Below are 23,691 nucleotides of genomic sequence, written 5' to 3'. Positions count from 1 at the left end.
TACCCCACTCAATATAGTCTTATCTGATGTTTTAGAATCTGCCAAGCGGCAGGAGCCAGTTCTACTGTCCAGTTGTTTTCTCCGGACTTTGACTTTTTTGAATATCTTGGTTGCACAAGATTTGTCATGTCTTGATTTATCCCTTGTAGATTACGAGTTACGACTTCCTCCGCAAGTTCGGCATGTGTCACATCTTTGTTGACATCGAAAATTAAGATTGATGGCGCTCTTCTCTTGGGTGGCTCTGCAGTGATACCCAGTGTGGCTATCAAGGGGTTTTCCACGATATTCTTGATATCCTCCCTTGACTCTGTTTCTATTATTATACCTAAATTTCTTGTCTTTCGAATCGCCTTTATCTTTGTTGTCTTTAAATCATCCTTCAGTTTTTTCATTATGGTGGTTTTAAAATTCTCACTTGTTTGTGTTCCTTCTATCTCTGCTGGTCTGAGGACCACAAAGTTTGGTGTTCGAAGCAGCGGTTGTTTTCTAGGTTGCGGGGCCTTTGGGTTTGACTCTTTGTTGTTTAGATTCCTCAGCGCTTGTGCATATGCGGGAGTACGCTGTGGAGACTGTGGTGTAGGAAGATTCGGTAGAGTGTCCAGCACCTTCTCAAGGATGGAGGTTCTTGTCTTAAGTTCCTTGTTAGTGGTTTTTAGTTTCTCGCTGTCGATGAGGAGGGCAGTGGTAATAGATCTTTGCCTGTATTGAGGGGGACCCCGTTAGAATTTGCGTCTGCTGCTTCGCGTACCCCTATGAACTATGGGGGCCACAGGACTCTCGTCCTAGCTGCGCCACTGTACTGTATTTTTAAAAGTGATGTCCGCTATTTATATTTGTGAACAAGCGAACTGTATCGCATAGAGCTATAGTTCTTTAAAAATTCATTTAAGTTACAATAAAATCGATTACCCTAACTGATTAGTTCTCACTTAGTTCGAATAATAGACTCCCCTACTGTATTTATATTTCTTGTTGAAGCTAGGATATTCAAACCCAACATTTATTTCTTATAGGTCCCATCGTAAGTGCCTTAACAAATCGCTTTGGTTGTCGCTCCGTTGCAATAACGGGGGCTCTCTTCGCTTGTTTTGCTTTCCTCCTTAGCACCTTAGCCCAGAGCGTCGATGTGTTAATAGTGACTTATGGTATCATGGGAGGTAAGTTCTGTGCTTATTTACTGCTTTATTTTATTATACATTATCGAAAATTTAACGTTATAAACACTGATTTTAATCCTATTATTATTTTATTTAGATGAATACATTATGTCAATACCAGGCGAACATTAGTCAAATTCACATAAGTTAATTACCTTTGTTGTTAATGAGCAAAATAAATCGAATATTGTCATCCATAATATTAATCCACATTATCCATAATATTAATCCCTATCATCCATAATATTAAACAGTATATTTTATTGCTATTTTATGTATACATTAAAAAAATCTAGATCACACAAATATAGTATATATGAGCATTTAAACGCACATAACTTAAAGAGGAATGCGCCAAGAATCCTCCAAGTTACTTCTAATGCAAGCATTATGAAATAAGCCCTATCATTTACAAAGACAAAAATAAGTAAATGTGTAAAAAATCTCATCACAAACCTGTAATGATAAAAGAAAAAAATTATAAAACCAATGTTATATAATAATTGTGCATTCCGATTCATTCCAAAGATGTTCATCTAGGTGGAGGTCTGTACTCTGTGCTGGCCACTGCAACGTTCCGACATTATTCCCTTCAAACCACGCATTCACAATCTTTGATTTGTAACATAGATCATTATCGTGTTGAAAGGTATAAGGGACACTTCCATAAAATTTCTACAATGAAAGCACACAGAATTCTCCAGAAGAATAATTACGTGACAACATTAATGGTTCAATACATTGCGACCAGTGGACCTAATCCATACTACATGAAACACCCTCAGACCGTGGCACCTTCTCCTCCTCCCAACTTCACAGTTCGGACAGCACGCTCGGATTAGCGCAATTCAGTTATCCTCGATATTCAAACACGACAGTCAGACTGAACAGGTGTGTAGTGTGACTCATTGCTCTAAAGAAAACATTTTCATTGATCCCAATTTAGTTTTGGTGTGGCTTGCACCATGTCAATCAACCATATGCATTCATTTTTGTTATCAGAGACTTGTAGGCTACAGATCTTTCTTGAAAATTCATGGCATGTAGCTGTTTAAGTGTTGTGGACACTTACAGTCTTGCCTGTGGCCGCTCGTATCTTTCAAACTCAGATTCTCTCTGATGGTGAGATGAGGTAACAACCAGCCATCTCAAGGCACGTTAGCTCTTGTTAGTCAGTACTTTATGCCTGCTCGGTCGTTTCTTGAGCTCAGTGTGTCATCTCCCGATTTCCATTGTTGAGCATGTTGCAAGATATCGACTCAGGTAGTTTAATTTCTTCGCAATAGCATACGCAGGTATTTTTCACACTTTGATATCCAACTATCATTTCCCTCTCTGAAATTCAGTTGGCTCTTTCTGTGTACTCATCATTCAGCATACACATTTAAAACGAATTCCGGGCTAACCTCTGATCACCTTTATAGCACAAAATATTTACATATTTCACAGTCGCACAAAGTACTCTGCAGCCAAAGGGGTGTCCAATGATATTTGGCAGAATATTGTACTTCTCTATGAAATCTCTAACGATGTAACGTGTAATCTAACGATGTAATGTGACTCTAACGATTCATATTAAATGTCAAAATTCACATGAACATGGTTCACAGTAAATGGCACCATAAGAAAAAAAAGTATTAAGCCAACTAACAAAATTTGCACTTGGAGTAGTCCAAAAGTTCGATTTCCTGTTGCTGGCTGAAGTTCAAAAGTATAGTATTTCATGCTGGGACGAGAAGAATTCTTAGGACGTTTTTTCACACCATGGCCGTCTTGCAAAATGACCACAGAAGAGACATAATTTATAGAATGCAATGGCATCTCATGGCCTTAGTTAAATCTAAAATCCCAACTAACAAATTTCACCCTTATTGTACGCAGGAATACTATACATAAATAAATAAATAAATTTATTCAGCATCAATCTTATTTTATTTATTATTGTGTGTGGGCATGTGTGAATAGAATTTACATAGCTTTATTTATTTATTTTTCTTTTTCTTCTCTTTTTTACACTTATGAAACGCAATCGACTTTAACAACCGGTTCGGGTAAATCGGAACGAACTGGCTTCAACCCCTCTACCCGAAGGTCGATCTGTAGACGACTCAATAAATATCAGTAAACCTATAAATATCAATGTAATCAAAAGTTCAGAATGACAAGAGGTGGGTGCTATCAGGGGAACGATCGAAACTCAATGAAAGTGGAGCAACCAACTATATCTTGGCGCCGTTCGGCTATCTGTAAAAGCTCTAAGTAACAGATGCTGCAAGCGCCAATGATAACTACAGATAAATTTTGCATTATGTTTTCATTGCCCTACACCAGGAAGTAAACTCAACTGCGACTGCTGAAAACTATTCCCAATAATTATTAGTATAATTAAATGAAGGCCTGCAATATAAAATATAATTCCAAATATTATTTAAAAATTTTGCTTTAGTAAACGATTTGTATAAATATCTTTCACTGGGATTCATTGCGACTCTTTTCAACAGCGGTTTTTCTTCTGTTAATAATTTAGTAGTTCACGAAGTGAATTTTGCTAATTGGCAGTGCAAACTATGTTTACCACCCGGCGATTGATTTTCTGTCCCCTTCCCGATGATGAGGACTCCTTACCGTTGGGGGGGGGGGGGGTTGGAGAAGGACTAAAGCCTTTATTTATATTATCCATCCACAGCGTATTTTTTCACAACCCCATTATTAGTTCTCCTTCCATGCAACTGAAGCCGAGAGAATTACTCCAGACAGGTAATAACTCTATGTGCAAGCCGTGGGTAACGTTCACTAGATTATTTAATGTAGTGATGTTGCATAATCGAATAATCAATTATTTCAATAATATTAGTAGTGGCATATGATGTAAGAAAGCAAGCTTATAAATCATCAGCCAAAAAAAAATAAAATAAATAAAATAAAATAAAAAACCTTCCCAGAACACTTATTCATTCCCTCCAATAATTTGTCTCGTTCTTCCTTGAATTTATTCAAGGAAGAACTATCCACTCCCACAACAACAAATTGAAGTTTGTTCCAACGATCAACCACCCGCTGGCTGAAGGCAAACCACCGCACGTGCCCCGCAACCATCCTACCTCAATTTGAATTTATGTCCCCCCATGTGAGTAGTCTCAGCAAGAGGAGGAATGCCATCAACATTGAGCTTGTCATTCATTGAGAATCCATTCAAAGCCTTAAACAATTCACTCAGATCACCAAGCAGGTGTTCAGTCTCTAAACTAATACTAAACAGACCAACTACAGATAAATTTCGCATTATGTTTTAATAGCCCTACGTCAGGAAGTAAACTAAACTGCGACTGGTGAAAGTTATTCCCATTAATTATTACTATAATTAGATAAAGGTCTACAATACAATACAATGTAACGCTGCAGTAATGGAAATATAATCGATTATATGCAAACTAGTTGATTACAAAATCTTCCTCTTTCTACCCCGATTATTGTATTGACATAATTGATTATATCTAAATTACGTCTCGGGTGCGAGATTATAAGTGCCTGGACCCAGAATTTTGAGTTCGTGGGAAAGATAAGTTTTTGAAAATTTTTACTCTTTTTGATTAATTAACAGATTAAACTGTGTTTTACAAATTGTTTAAATAGCCTTAATCACATTCGTTAGCTTATTTTTAAATTTAATTAGTCATTTTGTAAGTTACGATTTACTATTCGTACCTCTATTGCAGGGGTGGCCAACAAGTCGATCCTAGCTTTATTTTCGGTCGATCACGACGAATTTTAAATATATATAAAAAATAGATTAATGTAATGTATGTGTTTTATGTAAGGGCGGCTCCTAGAACATCCGCCTCGTTCCACTGTTCATTTTTACAGAATCTGTTAAGGTTAGGCCAAATGTGTGTGTAGTCGGGAAAAATTAAATAAATAAATAGAGAAAGGGGAAAAAAATATAGAGGAGGAGGGAGAAAAAAAAAGATTTTCATCCCGCGCAAGGAATTTTCATCCCTACTCGAGAGAAAGTGATAAGATAGAAAAAAAAAATTGTTAGTGAGCTTACGTGTGTGTTCTGTAGTTTCATGTTGTGTTTTGGCCTTTTGGCTACCTGGAAGTGCAATCACCAGGGCAGCTGCTTCTAGGTACTCGTCCCTAGCCGCGGGAAGGCAGGGCCTCCCCTACAACTAGCTCGCCCTCCCCCTAAGGGAAGAATTCCCCAGGGAGGAATTACTTACTGGGTAAAAGGGGAAAGGGGGTAGGATGAGAGAGGAAGGGACCTCTCAGCCCAGAGGGGTGAGAGGTCCCTCTTAATCCAACTTAATTCAAGTGAAATATTCTGACTTCTGTGAATATTCTGAAATACTGCCTTGTACATATGAACGTGTACATACTTTGGTGTACTGTCTGCCTCAGAACTATGTATTTACTCATATCTGTAGAATGGTTAATGCCACGTTTTTAAGTTAATTTCATGTTATGCTATCTTTTTGTTATACTGTACATATTTTTATATCACCCTATAAAATTGTCAAGCTGCTGGCTGTGGCGGGCATATATTGTATCTTTACTGGACAATAAATATATTTTTTTCTTCTTCTTCTTCTTCTATTTAATTTTAAAATTTATAAATAACATTTTTCAATATGTGTTGATTAACCTTTTTAACCAAGTGCAATGAACTTCTTGAGATGGTAAATCGCGGCACATTTAGAAGAAAAAAAGTCAATCACATCAACAATTAAGTTTGCCACCCCTGCTCTATTGTATCGATGTTTTGGCGCGATTATCGTAGCACGTAATGATATGATAATTTTAAGTTATTATGATAGTTATGTTTTTAATTATTACGATAGTTCTACACGCTTGATAAATATTTTATCAAGCACGTAAAACTAATAAAATACGTATCACCATTTAGGAATATATTAGCTAACTGTAGTATTGTCAAATAATCAATTAAATTTATTAACTTTATTAATTTTCATTGTTAACCATTTAAATTGTATTTAAACGGAAATCATTCCCCAAACTAGAGCAGCAAAGCAACGGGCACAAAGTAGCGGGAGTGCTGTGGCTCGCGGGTGAACCAAAGGGGGGTGATTCTCCAACGTATCACAACCTAACAAAATGTGCAACTTGTGAAATGTTCGCAGTATTTATGGAACAGGACATGATCCAGCCAAAGTGTGCTAGGTACAGGGAATGTGAAGAAATTTGGCGCTAACTCAGCGTTCTGATGAGTGTTTATTAATTTGAAGATTAAGGTAGATGCCTTCAAAGGAATTAAAATGGGAGGGCCCATTAAGCTCTCAGCTACCCAACTCAACGCCAGGGCTCACACTTGTGCATTAGACAATACAGCAGCAATGTCCAAAGCAGAAAGCACTAGTCCCACAGGAGATGGTTATTGTCGGTGACTATGTCAAGGAAATGTGAAATATGTTGTGCAAGAAGGACAGGTGGAATAGGACAAGGGTAGTCTGAAAGGGGCAAAAGTAGATGACATTGCAGAGTACCTATCATCTTTTAAGAGCAAAAAAGTTGATATTGTTGTACACATTGGCACTAATGATATTAAGAGTAGGAGATCTGAGGACTTGCTTAACAAGTACAGGGCAATGTTGGGAAAAACTAGCGAGTTACGATTGAATTGGAAAGTGTCTGCAATTTTGCCCAGACACGATAGGAGGTAGTATACGTTGAAAGCCTTGTCAATCTCTCCAGAGATAGAGCCGCAGGCAGAGACGAAAGTGGTTGTTGAACTGCTACTATTAGTACACTGGTGTGCAAAACTTAAGGACCAGTCAGATTTTCACCTGTAGCTTCTCATAAGAGTGGCCTGGATATGGGGAAAGCATACCAAAGGAACCTCGTGAGGTACAGAAATGATGAAGGAAACAATACCGACACAACAACGGAAACAAAACGGTACAGAGGGACTTTATTAAAAAATGGCAACACAGCACTGGCTGCCATGATACATATGCATCACTACCAAAGATGGAACAAAGGAAAGAGGTGGTCCTCAGTAGGAGATATGGCCACCCTTAATGTCGATGGCTGTCCACCGCCTGTCCATACTTAGAACAATGTTGTTCATAAGTTCTTGCGGTAACATCGTCCATTCCTCTGTCAGCGCCATCTTCAGCTGGTGAATATTTTCTGGTGGGTGTGGACGTGCCGCTAGGCGTCTCCCCAGAGCGTCCCATATGTGTTCGATGGAATTTAGATGGGGGGAGGAACGGGCAGGCCAATCCATACGAACAATGTCCCCACTTTCCAAAAGCATATCAACAGCTGCAGTGCGATGGGGTGTGGTGTTATCATCCATAAACACGAACTCGGGGCCAATGGCACCTCGGAACAGACACACATGGGGAAGGATTACCTCAGTACAGTAGCGTGCACCGGTTACAGTACTGCCTTCTAGTATCTGGAGTTGTGTACGTCCATCCAAGATAACGCCTCCCCAAACGAGAACACCTCGACCGCCATATCGATCCCTTTCAGTGATGTTTGCGGGGTGATACCGTGTACCAACCTCTTGCCAGATTAACTGACGTCCAGAATCGATGCTGAGAAAAGAGTACCTTACCCCATTGCGCTGCTGTCCAGTCCTTGTGTTCGATGCATCACTGTAAACGGTGTCTCCGATGGGCAGGGACACAGCGTACTGGCCGTCGGGCAAACAGTCCACCTTTGTGGAGTCGCCTGGCCACAGTAAACCGCGATATCCTGCGTCCTGTGCTCCTGTGTAGCTGGTTTGCAATGGATCCCGCTGTCTGGTGTCGGTCCTTCTTGGCCTGTAGGAGTATATAGAGGTCATCATTGGGCGTTGTTTTTCGTGAACGACCACCACTGGTCCTTCGAACAGCTGTATGTGTCGTTCTGAAGGCCGACCACGCACGTGAGACGATGCTATGGGCGATACCGAACTCTGCAGCCACACTCCTCACACTTCGACCTTCCTCCAGCTTCCCAATTATTCTACCCCGGGTAAAGTCATCCAGATGTTGTCGACTGGCCATTTCGTTGTCTGTAGCACTGTATGAAACCAATCGAACGTCTGTAACAATCGTGCTCACCATTCGGTAATTTGCACTTAACTGCTGAACTGCTGCTTTTATCTGTTTATGCGAGCCCTCTCATCACGATTCAAATTTTTTCATGTGCACCAGCTTTCTACTGAACGGCCACAGTTATGCAAATCGCCACAGGCTGTTTCGTTTGATTTTGTGGTTGTAACCTTTAGAAATAAAGGTTATAACCACAAAATCCTTAAGTTTTGCACACCAGTGTATATGCAGCAGCATGGAAAGCAAGGTGTCTGAGGCTTCAGGCCCTGTTGTGGATCATCGTGGAACAAATAAATATATCACTGTACTAGGTTACCTGGGTTAGGGTAACTAAGAGTAACAACATGTGCATGTATACTTGCATGTACACTAATGCTAGGAGCACTGTAAATAAATTTGATGAATTTGAAATACTGATTTTCATCAAATGCAGGCACTGTAGGAACAGCGGAAATATGGTGTCACTCACACATAAGTGATACTGAATTTGAATGTGGGGAGTACAGTTTATACAGAAAGGACAGGGGAGTGCAAGGCTTATGCTCTTAGTTAAAAAGCATATTAAATCTAAGGCAGTGCATTCAGTTGTCATGGGTGACGAGTGCAATATTGAATCAGTTTGGTGTGATATTAAGCACTGCGGAAACAAAATTGAGAGTAGGAGTATGTTATAGGCTTACTGATTGCGATGAGTATACTAAATAGCTATACAGAAAAATAGAGTGGGCCAGCAAATCAGAATGTCTCATAATGGGGAATTTTAACTTTCCAGATTTCGACTGTAATTTGTGGATTGGTCACTCACACACTAGCAAGATTTTTGTGAATTTTTTTTTTTTTTTTATGAAAACCCCAAACAAAAGGTATTAAAACCTATAGTACTTAGTACCGTGCATGGGTTGAAGGAGAAGTATGGGGGGAGGGAGATGCCGGAAACTTTGCTCTAGAGACTAAACATGGATTTCACCACTTCAAGCCTCCAATAAGTAAAGTGGTGGTATTTCACCGGTTGATGAAAGTCATCTACCACCTGAGATGACTGTTTTCTAGAACACTATATTAGAGAGGCAACAAGAGGAAACAATACTCTTGATCTGGTTATCAGCACTGATTCTTCATGCATTAAGAATCTGCAGGTAAAAGACCCACTGGGTGGCAGCGATCACAGTGTACTAATGTGGAATTTAATTAAAGACATAAATATTGTCAAAGGGAAAGGCCTTTGCTTTCGTTGGGGTGACTACAGAGGTCTCAGAATTTTTAAATTTTTTGCAGTGAGACCAACTGATGATGCTACTAACGGCAAATTCTAAATGGGAAGTATTCAGGGAAGTAATCAAAGCAGCTACTAGGCTTCATGCTGAAGCTACATGCCTGTTCAGATGGTGCTGCATTACTGAACAGGCATGCAAATACAGTAGATTTTCAGAATAACGGCACCTTCAGGGATTCAAGATGCCGTTATTTCGATTTTTCCGTTAAGCTTTAATGTTATTCTTCTTTTCTTCTCTGTATGAGGTTTATTAACTTTAGGAGCCTTAGTGAGGGGTTTTTAATTTAAAATAAATATAAAACAGCGGTATAATCCGTGATATCAGTACAGAATTCACTTTAAAAATGGCGAATTTAAACAAATAAAGTAATCACGTGACTTACCGTTTTCCCTTTTTTTTTTTTTATTTTTCGGCACTACGAGACATCTGTATGTAAACATCCGATCTCAATGTGCCTTTAGCTCGAATGTGCCGTTATTTCGATAGTCTACTGTATACTGGAATCACAGCATGGATCTGTTAAGGGGCTGTCTTGTCTAACGAATATGATAGGTTACTATGATTTAGTGATCAAGGAACTGAATACAAAAAATAATTTTGACATCATATACTTAGATTTCAGGAAGGCTTTTGGTACTGTTGCACATAAAAGACTGCTGTACAAATGGAGTAATGTGGTATTAAGGACAAATTACTGCTATGGATAAAGGGATTGTTAAGTGGAAGAACAGAGAAGGTAGTCATCAATGGGCACTGCTCTTCGTGGACTAATGTTATTAGTGGAGTTGCCCAGGGATCAGTGCTGGGCCCATCAGGGTGAGCTGCTGCAACAAGATCTGGGAAAACTGGGCCGATTGGCTGAGAAATGGCAGTTGAAGACACACTCACAAATACAAATGGCACATGTGACAAATGACAATGGCATTTCCATTGCCATTGTCATTTGTGCCATTGTCAATGACAATGACACATTGACAAATGCAAGGTACTGCATAAGGGTAGCAGTAACCCCCAGAGTAACTTATCAACCGCGTGATTCTACACTCAGGGTAGTGGAGAATGAAAAAGGCCTGGGGGCAATTGTGCAGTCAGGCATGAACTTCTCTGAGCAGTGCAGATATGCTGCCAGGACAGCTCAAGGGGTTTTGTCAATGATATACAGAAACTTAGCTAGCGGGATAAGGAGATGATTGTCTCTTTGTATAAGGCCATGGTTAGGCCGTATCTTGAGTACTGTACACAGGTCTGGAGGCCTCACTTTAGGGAGAATGTAGATCTGCTGGAAAAGGTACAGAGAAGGGCAACCTGACTGGTGAAGGGAACAAAAGGGTACCCTTATCTAGAAACGCTTCAGTTCTGCAAATTGCAGCGCGTGACTAGGTACCTGCGGGGAGACCTGACTGAGATGTTTAAAGCCCTGAATGGATTGAGTAAGCTGAATGTTAATGGCATTCTTCCACTTGCTGAGACTACACACATGAGAGGGCATAAGTTCAAGATGAGGAAGGATGGTTGCAGGATAGATTTGCGGAAGTTTGCCTTCAGCCAGCGGATGGTTGATTGTTGGAACAGGCTTCCATCGGTTGTTGTGGAAATGGATGGGCTGAATAAATTAAAGGAAGGATTAGACAAATTCTTGGAGGGTACAGATGGGTGAACTATGTAGGTGGGTGTTTTTTTTTTTTTTTTTTTTTTGGCTGATGTTATATAAGCTTGCTTTCTTGCATCATTTGCCATTACTACTACTATCAACAACGCTACAACATTTATTGTTACCTAATTTGTATATAATCCTTTATAAAAATGACATAATCGATTACTTCGATTATTGCCCATAATTCATTATTTCGATTGTGCCCATCATTAATTTAATGAGTTGAAAGAAAACAATAAAACCCCACCTTTTCTTAACATAAAATTTTGTTATCAGCCTTTTCTTAAAATATTGTAATTACAACTAATATACGTGTGTAAAATTTTTTGAATATATACTATATATATAGGTATGTATACTGTACACGTAAGAAAAATATTGTACACATAAAAAAACATTTCATACTGAATCTGTAACAACATTAAAATAATTAAATCACTATTTAAAAAAGTATATACATATTATGTGTAATATACAAAGGGTACTAGGAAAGTTTTGCAATACAGCTTTGTTTATTTAATTTTTTCAAAGTAATTTCCTCTACATTCAATACACCTCTCCATCCTCCGAAACCAATCTTTATACCAGTTCTGCCAAGTTTCACTAGGGAGTAAAGCACACTCGTTGTCCCAAGCCCATAGAAGGTCCTCATCACTGGAAAACCGCCTCCCTTTTAGCTTCATTTTCACATGCGGGAACAGTGCAAAGTCGCAGGGAGCAAGGTCTGGACTGTAGGGAGGGTGCTCGAGAAGTTTCAGTCCTGTCATTGTCAAATATTCGGTGCAGGCTTTGGCGCGGTGAGCTGGAGCAATATCGTGATGGAGGTACCAGGTGTCCATTCTTGACTTTGGCCGCAGGTTCTTCATAGATCCAATGACTTTAGGCAGGCATTGTTCAGTATACCACTTAGCTGTGACTGTCTTCTGCGTGTCCAAAACGACACGTTCCACAATTCCACTCGATTTGAAAAATACAGCTATCATTTTCTTCTTTACAGATCAGGATTTTCTGACAATTACGGGTGTGTCGTCATCATCAAAGACCCAAACTTTGTTTTGAGCCTTGGTCGGCAGATCGTAATAGTACAGCCAAGTCTCGTCACCTGTCACGATGTTGTTCACATACCGAGATTGTCCCTTATCAAACTTTTTTAACATCTCCCGGCACCAAGTCACACGTCGTGTCATCTGCTCTTCAGTTAGTTGATGCGGCACCCAGAGAGAACAAAGTTTCTTCAAGTGCAAATGATCTTGCAGAATCGAACGAATTGCTGGTGCATTTAGGCCCAAAGTATCCTCTATCTATTGGTAGGTCACTCGCCTGTTTTCGTCAAGCATTTTCCTCGCAGCAGTAACGTTTTCCTCCGTAACTGACGTTCGTGGCCTTCCCGGCCTCTCAGAATCCTCCAGAGTGAAATTTCCCCTTTGGAATTCTCTATACCACCTGAATATCGTTGTACGATGTGGACAATCATCATCTAGTGCAAGAGTCATTTCTTCTAAGCACTGGTCTATGGTTAAACCACACACGAAATTATACCGCAAAACTGTCCTTATCTCATTTCGTGACCACGATGCCATCGCAAGCACTTTACACTCTCACTACTAATGAATAACTGAGCCCATCGACTTGGCGCGGCGGCTACTATGCACGTATGAACATTTCTCAACATGCAGCAACAAGCAGCTTCCTGTGATTCATTGTTGCGTCATATTGCAAAACTTTCCTAGTATCCTTTGTATATGTAACGAAACAACATACCGTATTTGTCGGCTTATAAACGCCTTTTTTCCTTATAAACACCTTAAAAAATCGCCCTGCCTCTTAGAAGCTGAAAGTGGCAATACAGCACATGCGCAAAACCGAGAGTTAATGTATAGTAGTTAATTATGGTTGTTGTTGGAGTAAAGTGAATTCCAGTTATACATTTAAGCCCTAATTAATGACAGGCGCATCAAGAAGGCAAAATTATACTATTGGATTTAAGTTAAAAATACAGTAGTACAATATGCCAAAGAACACGGGAACAGAGCAGCAAAACGAAATTTCGGAGCAGCCAGTTACAGCCGTTAGATGTCAGCATCAATAAGCCATTCAAGAATAACATGCGGGAGCAATGGAATAAATGGATGATAGAGGGGGAACTATGACACGACGCCTAGGGAAAGGATGAAATGTCCATCAACAGCACACATGGGTGCTGAAGTCATGGCATGATGTTAAGACTGAAATTGTGGTAAAGTCCTTTAAAAAATGTGGTATAAGTAATGCAATGGATGGCACTGAAGATCATTTATTGTATGAGAGTTGTTATTATTTGGTTTTTAGGAGCATTAGCAACTAAGGCCATATTGCTCCGGGGATATGCGGTGGTCATTTCCTGACCTTTCCGCATCCTCCGTATTTGGTGGTCACGGACTCGAATTCCGGTCTGATCAAGAAGCGCGTGCTACGCACTGCTGCTCCTGCCCACTTGGCTACGGAGGCGCCTTGTATGAGAGTGACAGTGATACTAGCGAAGAGGATGATGATGTTGAGAATAATGATCAAGTCAGTAATAACAAAATAAGAGTAATAATCCTATACCTTTCTTTATTGGCTTTTGGGTTTTATTTTTATTGAATTTTATCATTGTAATATTTTTTCAAAAGTTTTTTTTTTCTTCTTAAATTTACCGTTCCAAAATTAGGATGCGTCTTCCACGCTGCAGCGTCTTATAAGTCGACAAATACAGTAAATAAATAAAGAAAGACAGAAACAAATATATATATATATATATATACAGTATTATGATCAAATTTCTATTTTACACACTAGATGTCACTAAACGAAGCCTTGAATTTCGACCGAAGACAAGAAATTAGATCAAACACATGTGCTACATAATTATGTAACAATACGGAAAGTAAATGGAACAGCAAAATTAATGCGGAGAACATGTGGTTCAGATTACAAAATTCAGACTTGTGCGTTTATGGCTGCAACAAAACAGCTGGTCGATGAATGTAGTGGGAGATCTATAAACTTTAGCTAGTATTTTATGCTTAAAAACGACATTACCAATGGACGAAAATTTATTGAATTTTCAATACGCAACTTGCTGATATTCAATACAAATGATACCATACCAGAGCTGTTGAAAGAAATTTTCGCTTTCCAGTTGTACGACTACAAACATTTTTATTTTATTTTATTTTGTGCGTATATATAGAGAATGAAACATTTTCACAGTACTATCTTGAACTGAATTATTCTCACAGCATCCTTCTTTAGATCACAATTAGAAAAATTATCTTAATTTATCTCTAATTAGAAAAATCTCTAACTAAAATTATCTCTAATTAGAAAAATTATATCTAAATGTAATACCACTCAAACAAAGCTTCAAACGCACAGATATTAAGTACAGCAAAAATTTTAAAATAATAATAAATAAATAAGAAAACTGTCCACTGCTGTAACTGTGCGTGTTAAGCGCCAAGACATGAGGCGCCAGTACACAGGGGACGTGAGCATGCCAAAAACAAGGCACGAGGAACAAGGAGGTATATCGCAAAAACACTTGGATCGGTGATTTCACCAATCTGGAACACAAATTTTGTCACTTCAGTATCCAAAGAGAATCGACCAACGAGCCATAAAGGCTTTAGACCCCTAATCATCGGTGCGCCTTCCTTGAAATCTTTGAAAAGTTAATTCTACCCAATACCAGCGTACTGCTTTTACCACAAACCACCTAACGGGAAATTATGTCAGTAAAAACTTGCTATTTTATAATTTATAAAAAAGACTAATAAATTCTTTCAACCGACCCCTTACCCAATAAAAAAGGAAAAGCAAAAGTAAATTTTATCTAGTAGTTGTTATTTTACAAACTTCAAACAATTTTTTTAAATAACTTGAGAAAGTTTAAATATAGATTAATTCCAATTACTTTGTTTCAGGAATTGGATTTGGCTTCATATACCTTCCAGCAATTGTAAGTGTTGGCTACTATTTTTCCAGTAAGAGAGCCTTTGCAACTGGCGTGTCCGTCTGCGGATCGGGAGTTGGAGCCTTTGTTTTCGCCCCTGTGTGTGAGAAGCTTCTGGATTTGTACGACTGGAGAGGTGCTTTGGTTCTCTTGGCGGGTATATGCCTTAATTGTGTGGTGTTCGGATCACTTATGCGACCACTGGAAATGACCTGTCATTGTGGAAGTGATAATCCCTCCTCAGTTACAGATCCGAATAAACTTTTCGAAAGCTCTGTCGATCACAGAAAGGAGGATAAAAAAGGTATGGCTAACACTGAACCTGGAGTGAATTCATGTTTATGGCTGGATCAGTTTTATAAATCTGATGTGGTCGTCGTAGCTATGGACGGGTTGGATAGGCAAAGTGATGGAAAGCAGAAGATTGAGGAAGAAGATGAGGAGGGAGGGGAAGAAGTTAAGACTTCGCTATCGAACAATGAATTGTCAACTAAGGCTCCCACCGAACTTGGTCATTCCAACTTGGTGCGACGAAAAATTTCTTGTACGTTTTGTAAATCCACGAAATGTAGCATGCACAATAACATCCATCACACTGGGTTATTTCATCACACAGCACAATCTAGTGGTGATAATTTAACGATGGCCCACCAATTAAGCAAGGTATGTCGACGTTCTATCTATGAGTACCGAAGAAGATCAACAGGAAAGCGGGATTTCCGACCTCTGTACAGGAAGGATATATTTTACAGCGGAAGCATTAATCACCTTCCAGAGTCTAGACAGTCCCAGAAGGAAATGTTGTCATCTTTTCAAGCCTTGCGAAAAGAGTTTGCAAAAACGAAGCAAGTTGAAAGACACAGATGTCCATCATGGTTAAGATTACCCGACAGCATGACCGACACTCTAAAGGAAATGCTAGATTTTTCTCTCTTAAAGAATAAAGTATTTCTCTTAATATGCATTTCCAATGTGATTGGAATGATTGGCTTCTATGTCCCTTATGTCTATATTACGGAAAGCAGTATAATGAAGGGGATTTCCAGAGAAGAGTCTGCCTTTCTTCTGTCTGCGATTGGCATTTCGAACACTGCAGGCAGGGTCGTATTCGGTTGGATATCCGACAAGCAGTGCGTAAGTTCCCTACACATGAATAATGTGTGCGTCACTCTGTGTGGAATTTGCGTCTTAGCCATCCCACTATGCCACTCCTTCATCACTATCACCATAACCTGCACCCTCTTTGGACTCTTCGTCTGTAAGTCAACAGTTTTATCTTTACTACTATATGCAGGAAAATATTATTGTTTATATATATAATACGTTAAGTGGTATGTAATGTCAATATAATTTAAAATCCCTTTCTAATCTGGTTCCGGGCGAAAGGGTGAACAAAACTTAAGGTGTAGCAGTTTTCACACTTATCCTTTGCAAATTGAACAAAATTGTGCGCATACTTTGATCACGTAACTGATCGAAATGAGCACATGCGTGTGTTGTGCTCACATGCAAATATGTAGATGTGGACGTTTTAAATAGAGTGGCCTGACCGTGTGTCACTAAATTTGACTATGACAAATGCCAAGCACGTCTCAGCAGTGCTTAGCATTTGTCACACTTTCATGGTCCAATGGCACAGAGATACCAAATGGGTTCTCTGAGGTGATGGGTGTTCTGCAGGGTGGAAGCGGGCCAGTCGCAGACGGAGTTAGCAAATTTCCTGAATGTTCGCTCAAATGTGATATTTTCATTATGTAAACAGTTCCAGGAGACGGAAAAGGTATCTCGCTGAGAGACACAGGGTTGAATATAATTAGGAAATTACGTTACGTGGTGATTTTCTATGAAATTTTTCTCTCTAAATAACCACTCCTATACCACATGGGTTTTTTAAAAGTTGTAATAAAACTTTTAAAAAACCCATGAGGTGTAAGAGTGGTTATCTAAAGAGAAAAATTTCATGTATAGGGCCGATCAAGGATCAAAACTCGCGAAGATGAGCAATATCTGACCTCAATTACCAGACAGAGATATGAAACTCCGATAAATCTCTTCCGAATTTGTAGCGGCCTCAGGAGTGAATATCTCAGGTTGAACTGTATATTGTATCTCCTAGGCTGCGGGAGAGAGAGGAAGGAAGCATACCCAGAGAAGTCTGAAGATGAGCTATTATTTGGGTTGCTGTCCCCTCCTGTTTCAACTGAAGTAAGCATGTCAATTTGACTAAAGAACCCAATATGATGTTCACAAATGAGTCCTGATTCAGTCTACATCCCAACTTTCAAGGTATTCCAATCAGGGAAACATTAAGGAACATTAAGGGGCCGCTACGAAGGAGATCGTCTGATTATCTGAGCAGGCATAATGTGCAAAAGAAGAACTGCAACCAATCTGAAATGCAGGAACGATATCCTTGAACATCACAGCACCATTTTTAGTATTACAATCGGGCTCCAGTTCCTTATAAGGGAAGTGTTCATATAGCATGACTGGTAGACTTTTCAGAGTGAGGATATTTACCAAATGGAGTTGATCTCAGAAATCTCCAGACCAGAATCCCAGTGAGTATGTACGAGACGCCGCGGAGGAGATACATTTGGAGTCTCCAACCATACCCCAGAACATTACACGAATTACAAATTGTTCTCTTAGAAGAGTGCATTTTAGCATCATGCACCTTAATAGCATGTCAATCTAGTCTGAGTGTTTTCTGACTGTCGGAGATAATCATAGCTCGTATTAAGGTCTACAGACGTCTTTGCTAGATATTCATTTTCAGGCACCCATGAGCTAATTTGCATATTGCACAAATTTCTTGCTTTACTCAAATCTTCACACACGGTACTTTTGCGTGAAAACATCAAGTACCACTATAACAAATTCCACTGACTTGTATCAGTTATTTTGAAAACTTCTGGTCATTATACCTCAACTTTTTTTCAAGAATGTGCTAATTAAATGTCATGTTTCTTGTTTTTTTAAGGTATATAGGTTTTTCTTTATTTCTATATATTTTCTTTATATGTAGGTGTTTCTTTATATGTAGTAATTTGGTACATCTAAACTAAAGGTCAGTGGTTCCTTTTCTTATATATATATATATATATTACTTTATAAACCACTGACCTTTAGTTTAGATGTACAAAATTTTAAATTAATTTAATAAAAATGTATGCCGAACGTGCACTAAATTGTCTGGCTAATCGATATACTTTGTGCTTTCATAAATCAATGTGATGTTGTGGCTTCTTGATAAGATAATATGTACTTTGGGTTTATAATTATTTATTTATTTATACTATTTATATATTTTCTATATTATTATTTGTAATTCATTTAATCTCATATTATTACATTAATTTTTACTTAACTCACTGCCCTCGTGGCTAGCACAGTTGGAAGGATCGCCGTCCTCCCCACACTTGTTGGGGGAAACCCGCGTTTGAATCCCATCGATGATGTAGGTAATTTTATGGTCCTTTTCACAACGTGGCTGAGTTAGTTGGTATCAGCCGAGGGTAGCATAGCTTTTCTCCCGGAAACTCGGATTTTTTCCAGCATACAGAAAATCGACCTCAGAACACACGAAATTTAGAGACAGTATATAAGGCGCAATATGGCCTTAGTCGCTGATGCTCCTAAAACCCTATTACAACAACAACAAAATTCACTGCGCATTATATTCAAAGAAGCCATTATTATTTAAAAATTGTTTACTTAACTTACTATTCTTTAAAAGTGTATTTTATATGACACTTTATAGATATTTTAGATATACACTGAGTGTTCATGAATTATGACTACCTACCTAATACCGTGTTGGGACACCGTTAGCACTGACAACAGCCGCTATTTGCCTCGGCATTGGCTCCACTAGATATCTGAAGACGTCCATAGGGATCTAGAGCCATACTGCCTGCAAAAGCTTTCCACACTGTCGGAAAAGAAGGCTGCGTGTCCATACGCCTCACTTCACATTCCAAAACATCCCACAAGTATTCAAATGGATTGGGGTAAGGCGAATTTGGAGGCCAATCAAGATGTGTGATATCTTCGCTGTGTTCCTCAAACCACTTGTGCACAGTGCGGGCCCGATGACACGCGCATTATCGTCTTGGATGATCCTGTTTCTGTTCGGAAAAAAATGCAATATGGTAGAGTGCACATGGTCTTCTAAGTGCAACAAGTAGACCTCACCAGCGAAACCAGTATGCATCAGGGGTCCTACTTCTTTCCAGCAAAACGTGCCTCGTATTAAGCAACCACCATCATCTGCCTGGATAGTGGGCACCAATCACGATGCGTCCGTGGACTCGTGTTGCTTGCGCCATGCACGAAGGCGTCCATCGGCGTGTTGCATCAAGTATTTGGACTCATCAAACCAGCAAACTCGTTTCCAGACATCCAGTGTCCAACCATTGTGTTGTTAACACAACAGCATTCGCCGTGGACGATGATCAGCGGTGAGGAGAGGGTGTCCCTTGGGTTATCTGCTGTGAAACCCTATACGTTAGAGTGTGCGGCATATCGTCATTTAGCATATTGTTCTTGCATTACCTATTTTTTACTGCAATATCAGCTGTCGCACAGCGACCTGCCGTTGAGCCCTTACAACGCGCTGCATTCTTCGCTTAATCACAAACATGCACCTTGCGTAATGCTTTACAGTTCCGTCGGCGGTAGGTGGTTTGACCTGTTCGACACCATTCTTTGTACATCTTAACTACAGTGGGTTGTGAGCAAACAACAAGACATGACGTTTCTGATATAGAAGCACCATCTGTGCGGTAGCACAGTGGTATCGTCACCGTCCTTCGCACACCGGGTGGAAAAGGCCTGGGTTCGAATCCTCTCGATGACGCCAGGAATTTTAATGGGCTTTTTTTCACTCAGTGGCTGAGTTAATCGGTCTCAGGCGTAGATAGCAAGGTTTTTCCCCCCAGAATCTGGGGTTTTTCGTCCAGCAAATCAGACAAATCGACCATAGAACTCACGCAATTAACAGACATAAGACACACAGCACGACATATGAATTTAATTATTCGGGTGGCCTAATATAATAGTTTTTTAGTTGATATAGAAGCACCGTGGCTGATCGGTCTCAGGCGTAGATATCAAAGTCCCCCTCCCCCCATAAACTGGGTTTTTCGTTCAGCAAACAGACAAATCGACCATAGAACACACGCAATTAACAGACATAAGACATAGCACGGCAGATGAATTTAATTATTCGGGTGGCCTAAATATAATAGTTTTTTTTTGATATAGAAGCACCGGACCCATGAGCTCCCATAATCATGCCCTTTTGGAATTCCGTGATATCTTTACTACGTCCCATGACTGCTACTTTATCACTTTGACTTGCACGACCAGCTGCAATTTACCACTGCTCTAGAGCAGTGGTCTCCAAACTTTTTTGGTTGCGCACCCTTATTTTACTTAAAAGGACTAGCGCGCACCCTGGGGGGGAAAATTAAATATATAAGTTTAATATATATTTTTTATTTATAAATCATTTATATGAAATGCATTATATCTAAAATCACATATAATTTTAAAAGATCACAAATAAAAAAATACAAAACAAGATTAAACGAAGTTCAAGTACAAAATGATAAGAAATCATTAATGTAACAAGTGTAGTAAATGTAATGCAATACTATTTGTTTATTTATAAATAATTTACATGGTATGCATTATATCTAGATTTTATTATCTAGATATAATCTAGATATTATCTAGATTTTATTATCTAGATATAATATATTATACCTAGATTATATATGAGTGTGGAAAACAACCCTCACGATTTTATTGAGGATTATCTCGCGCACCCCATGGATCATCTCGCGCACCTCACTTTGGAGACCACTGTTCTAGAGTACGAAACTGTTCGGTTTTTATACTGCGAGCTATGCGGCTAATCTACTGATGAAATGGTCAGAATTCAGTGATCACCGAGTGTATATATACTGTATATATATATATAATGCAAATTTATCATACCGCTAATGACAAGACTGAACTTTAGCTTTTAAAGACATTAGTTGGCAAAACACAGATGTATAGCGTTTTTATTTACTTTTAAAACCAGTGACGTACCGCTTTCGAGGTATTGTATACCATTTCGTGTTTTTCGTTTCTGGTGTTACAATGTAATTTATCGATGGAGTGAGAAAGCGTTTATTGATGTTTATAATACTGTTTGTGTGAAGCGTTGATATCGTGGGAACCTGACTTACAGTAATGTATTCAATATCGTGAACACGGACATATTGATATCCTTATGTTAAGTTAAGTATATATTAATCGCTAAGGCTATGAGGCATTAGTGTAGTGTGTCTGTAACTGCGTTTATTCTTTGTTCCGCTTGCTGGACGAAAAATCCCGGTTTCCTGGAGAAAAAACCCTACAACACTTGCTCAGACAACCAAATTGTGAAAAAATCCATAAAATTTCCTCGTGTCACTGACCAGATTCGAACGGGACTATAACCACTGTGCTACACGCAAGGGCTCCATATTTTCGTTTGCTTTTATGAAAGTTTTTAAAATAAAATTCACATGAGCAGACGTTAAGCGAGACTTTCCTGTGCTATAGTTTGTTCTTTACTCGTGGCTGAGTGACTAGATCTCATTGAAAAGTCACAGAACTAAATGTGCAGCGTTATCCATGAGTAGTCAAACCCATATGACTGAAAAGCTCAGGACAGGTGTTATTGGAACCAGTTTTGACGACTGAACATCAGACAGTAAAAAAAAAAAAAAATCGAGAGGAGTCAAAATCGAATATCTTAAATCGATTTATTCGCATAGTCAATCTCCAATTAGGTTAGTCGCAAAGTTAATTAACAACAGGGGCATCCAAATAAAAACCCACAGGATTATGCAGACCCTTTGGACATATCGATTTAAACAACATTGGCTTTATCTAACCACTGCGCAACAAGAAGAAATCTGTGTTGAGAGTTATTAAAAGAAGTGAACTGATTTGGTGTGTCAAATGATGTACGAGTCACAGTTTCACAAAGGCTGCGTAATTATGGGGAAGTCAAGAATATAGGTGTGCAACTGCTGGTACCGCACAGGGAGCCATTTTTAGAGAGCGAGGTGATAATCCCGATGTTCCAACCATTGAGAAAACCATCTTCAAGAAATGGCTTAATGAAAAGTAAGTAGAGCATAAGAGATAATGACTGCGTAGTTTTCAAGTATCGAAGGGGGCTTACCTCACATTATTTATTTTCACTACTTTCACAGAATTGTATCAAAAAAAAAAAAAAGAACTGTGTCATATTAGGATTACTCGAGAATAACCTCATCCTCCCATGTGTATTACATTTCATGAATTGCATAGGTCCTGTGGTCGGTTTGTCTATTTTGCTAGACGAAAACCCTGTTTCCGAGAGAAAAAAATCTTGCAATCCTCGCCTTAGACCGACTAACTCAGCCATGTTGCGAAAAAAGGCCCATAAAAATTCCTCACTTCACTGGCCGAATTCAAAACCAGGCCTTTTCCAGCCGGTGCAGGGAAAGACGGTGATTATAATCATTGTGCTACCGGCGAGGACAGACTAAATTGTACAAAAAAACTATCTTATTAGGTACACTCGAGAATTACCTCATCTAACTGTGTATTGTGTATATAAATGTAAATTTGCTGCGTTATCTTCTTTTCTTGGACGAAAACCCGAGTTTTCGGGGATGGGGAGGGAAACCCTTGCTATCATCGCCTGAAACCGACTAACTCAGCTGAGTAAATTGTACAGTAGATTGAAGAAGGTACGTTAATACATTCTAGAAACGTGGCAAATTAAGAAGTAACGACATTAGGTGAATTTCTAACAGTAGCAGCTACAAGCAATTTAGAGCCCTGGAAATTATACATTCTAGCGTGCTCTTTATTCTGCGGCAAGCATTTCTATAAAAATAATAAAGAAATATCTCTCGGATTCATTAGATTTCCACAGATTTCGAGTAGGCTGAAAGCCTTTCCCGAGTGTTTATAAGGAAAAGTATGCAAGCTGCTCGAAAGATAGATTGCAGAGTTCCAGGTTATAACATTACTTCCATAACAGCGACACAGTTCAAAAATTTCAACCGAAAAGCTGGAGAACTTCAACGATTCAATAAAAACCACTGCTAGCCACAAATTTCCCACTATGTAGATGGCCTTTGACGAAATCGCGTGCGAAAGCAAAAAACAAATCAAGATTCGCATTCAGTTACAATTTACAGTCTACTGTAGTATGTATATAAAAATGACCTACTAAAATGAAAAGCCTCCAACTCAACTGTCAAATGGACAAGAAATGCCCTCGTGGGTAGTACAGTTGGTACAATCGCCGTTCACCTCACAGAGCGTGGAAAAGACCAGAGTTCGAGTCCCGTCGATGACGTGAGCAATTTTTATCGGCTTTTTTCACAACGTGGCTGAATTAGTCGGTCTCAGGCGAGGGTAGCATTGCTTTTTAATGCCGGAAACCCGGATTTTTCGTTCAGCAAACAGAAAATCGACCACAGAACTGATGCAATTTACATACAATATACATGAGCAATATAGCCTAAGT

At 39.2% G+C, this 23,691-nt stretch overlaps 1 protein-coding gene across 1 annotated transcript in view; it reads left to right on the top strand.

The window, feature by feature from the left end:
* LOC150086682 (monocarboxylate transporter 12-B-like) overlaps positions 1-23,691 on the top strand; it is a 103,242-nt gene that overhangs the window by 42,593 nt on the left and 36,958 nt on the right. The window contains exons 3-4 of the mRNA XM_090371524.1: positions 1,017-1,160; positions 15,094-16,380. Coding sequence (XP_090227650.1) covers positions 1,017-1,160; positions 15,094-16,380 — 1,431 coding nt within the window. The remainder of the gene's footprint in view (positions 1-1,016; positions 1,161-15,093; positions 16,381-23,691) is intronic.

This window comes from Mastigoproctus giganteus, chromosome 4 (assembly GCF_048544385.1).
Source record: "Mastigoproctus giganteus isolate SK-2022 chromosome 4, ASM4854438v1, whole genome shotgun sequence".
Lineage (NCBI taxonomy): Eukaryota > Metazoa > Arthropoda > Arachnida > Uropygi > Thelyphonidae > Mastigoproctus > Mastigoproctus giganteus.
Note: the sequence above shows the minus strand (reverse complement) of the source record. Positions and strands in the feature narration are given on the sequence as shown.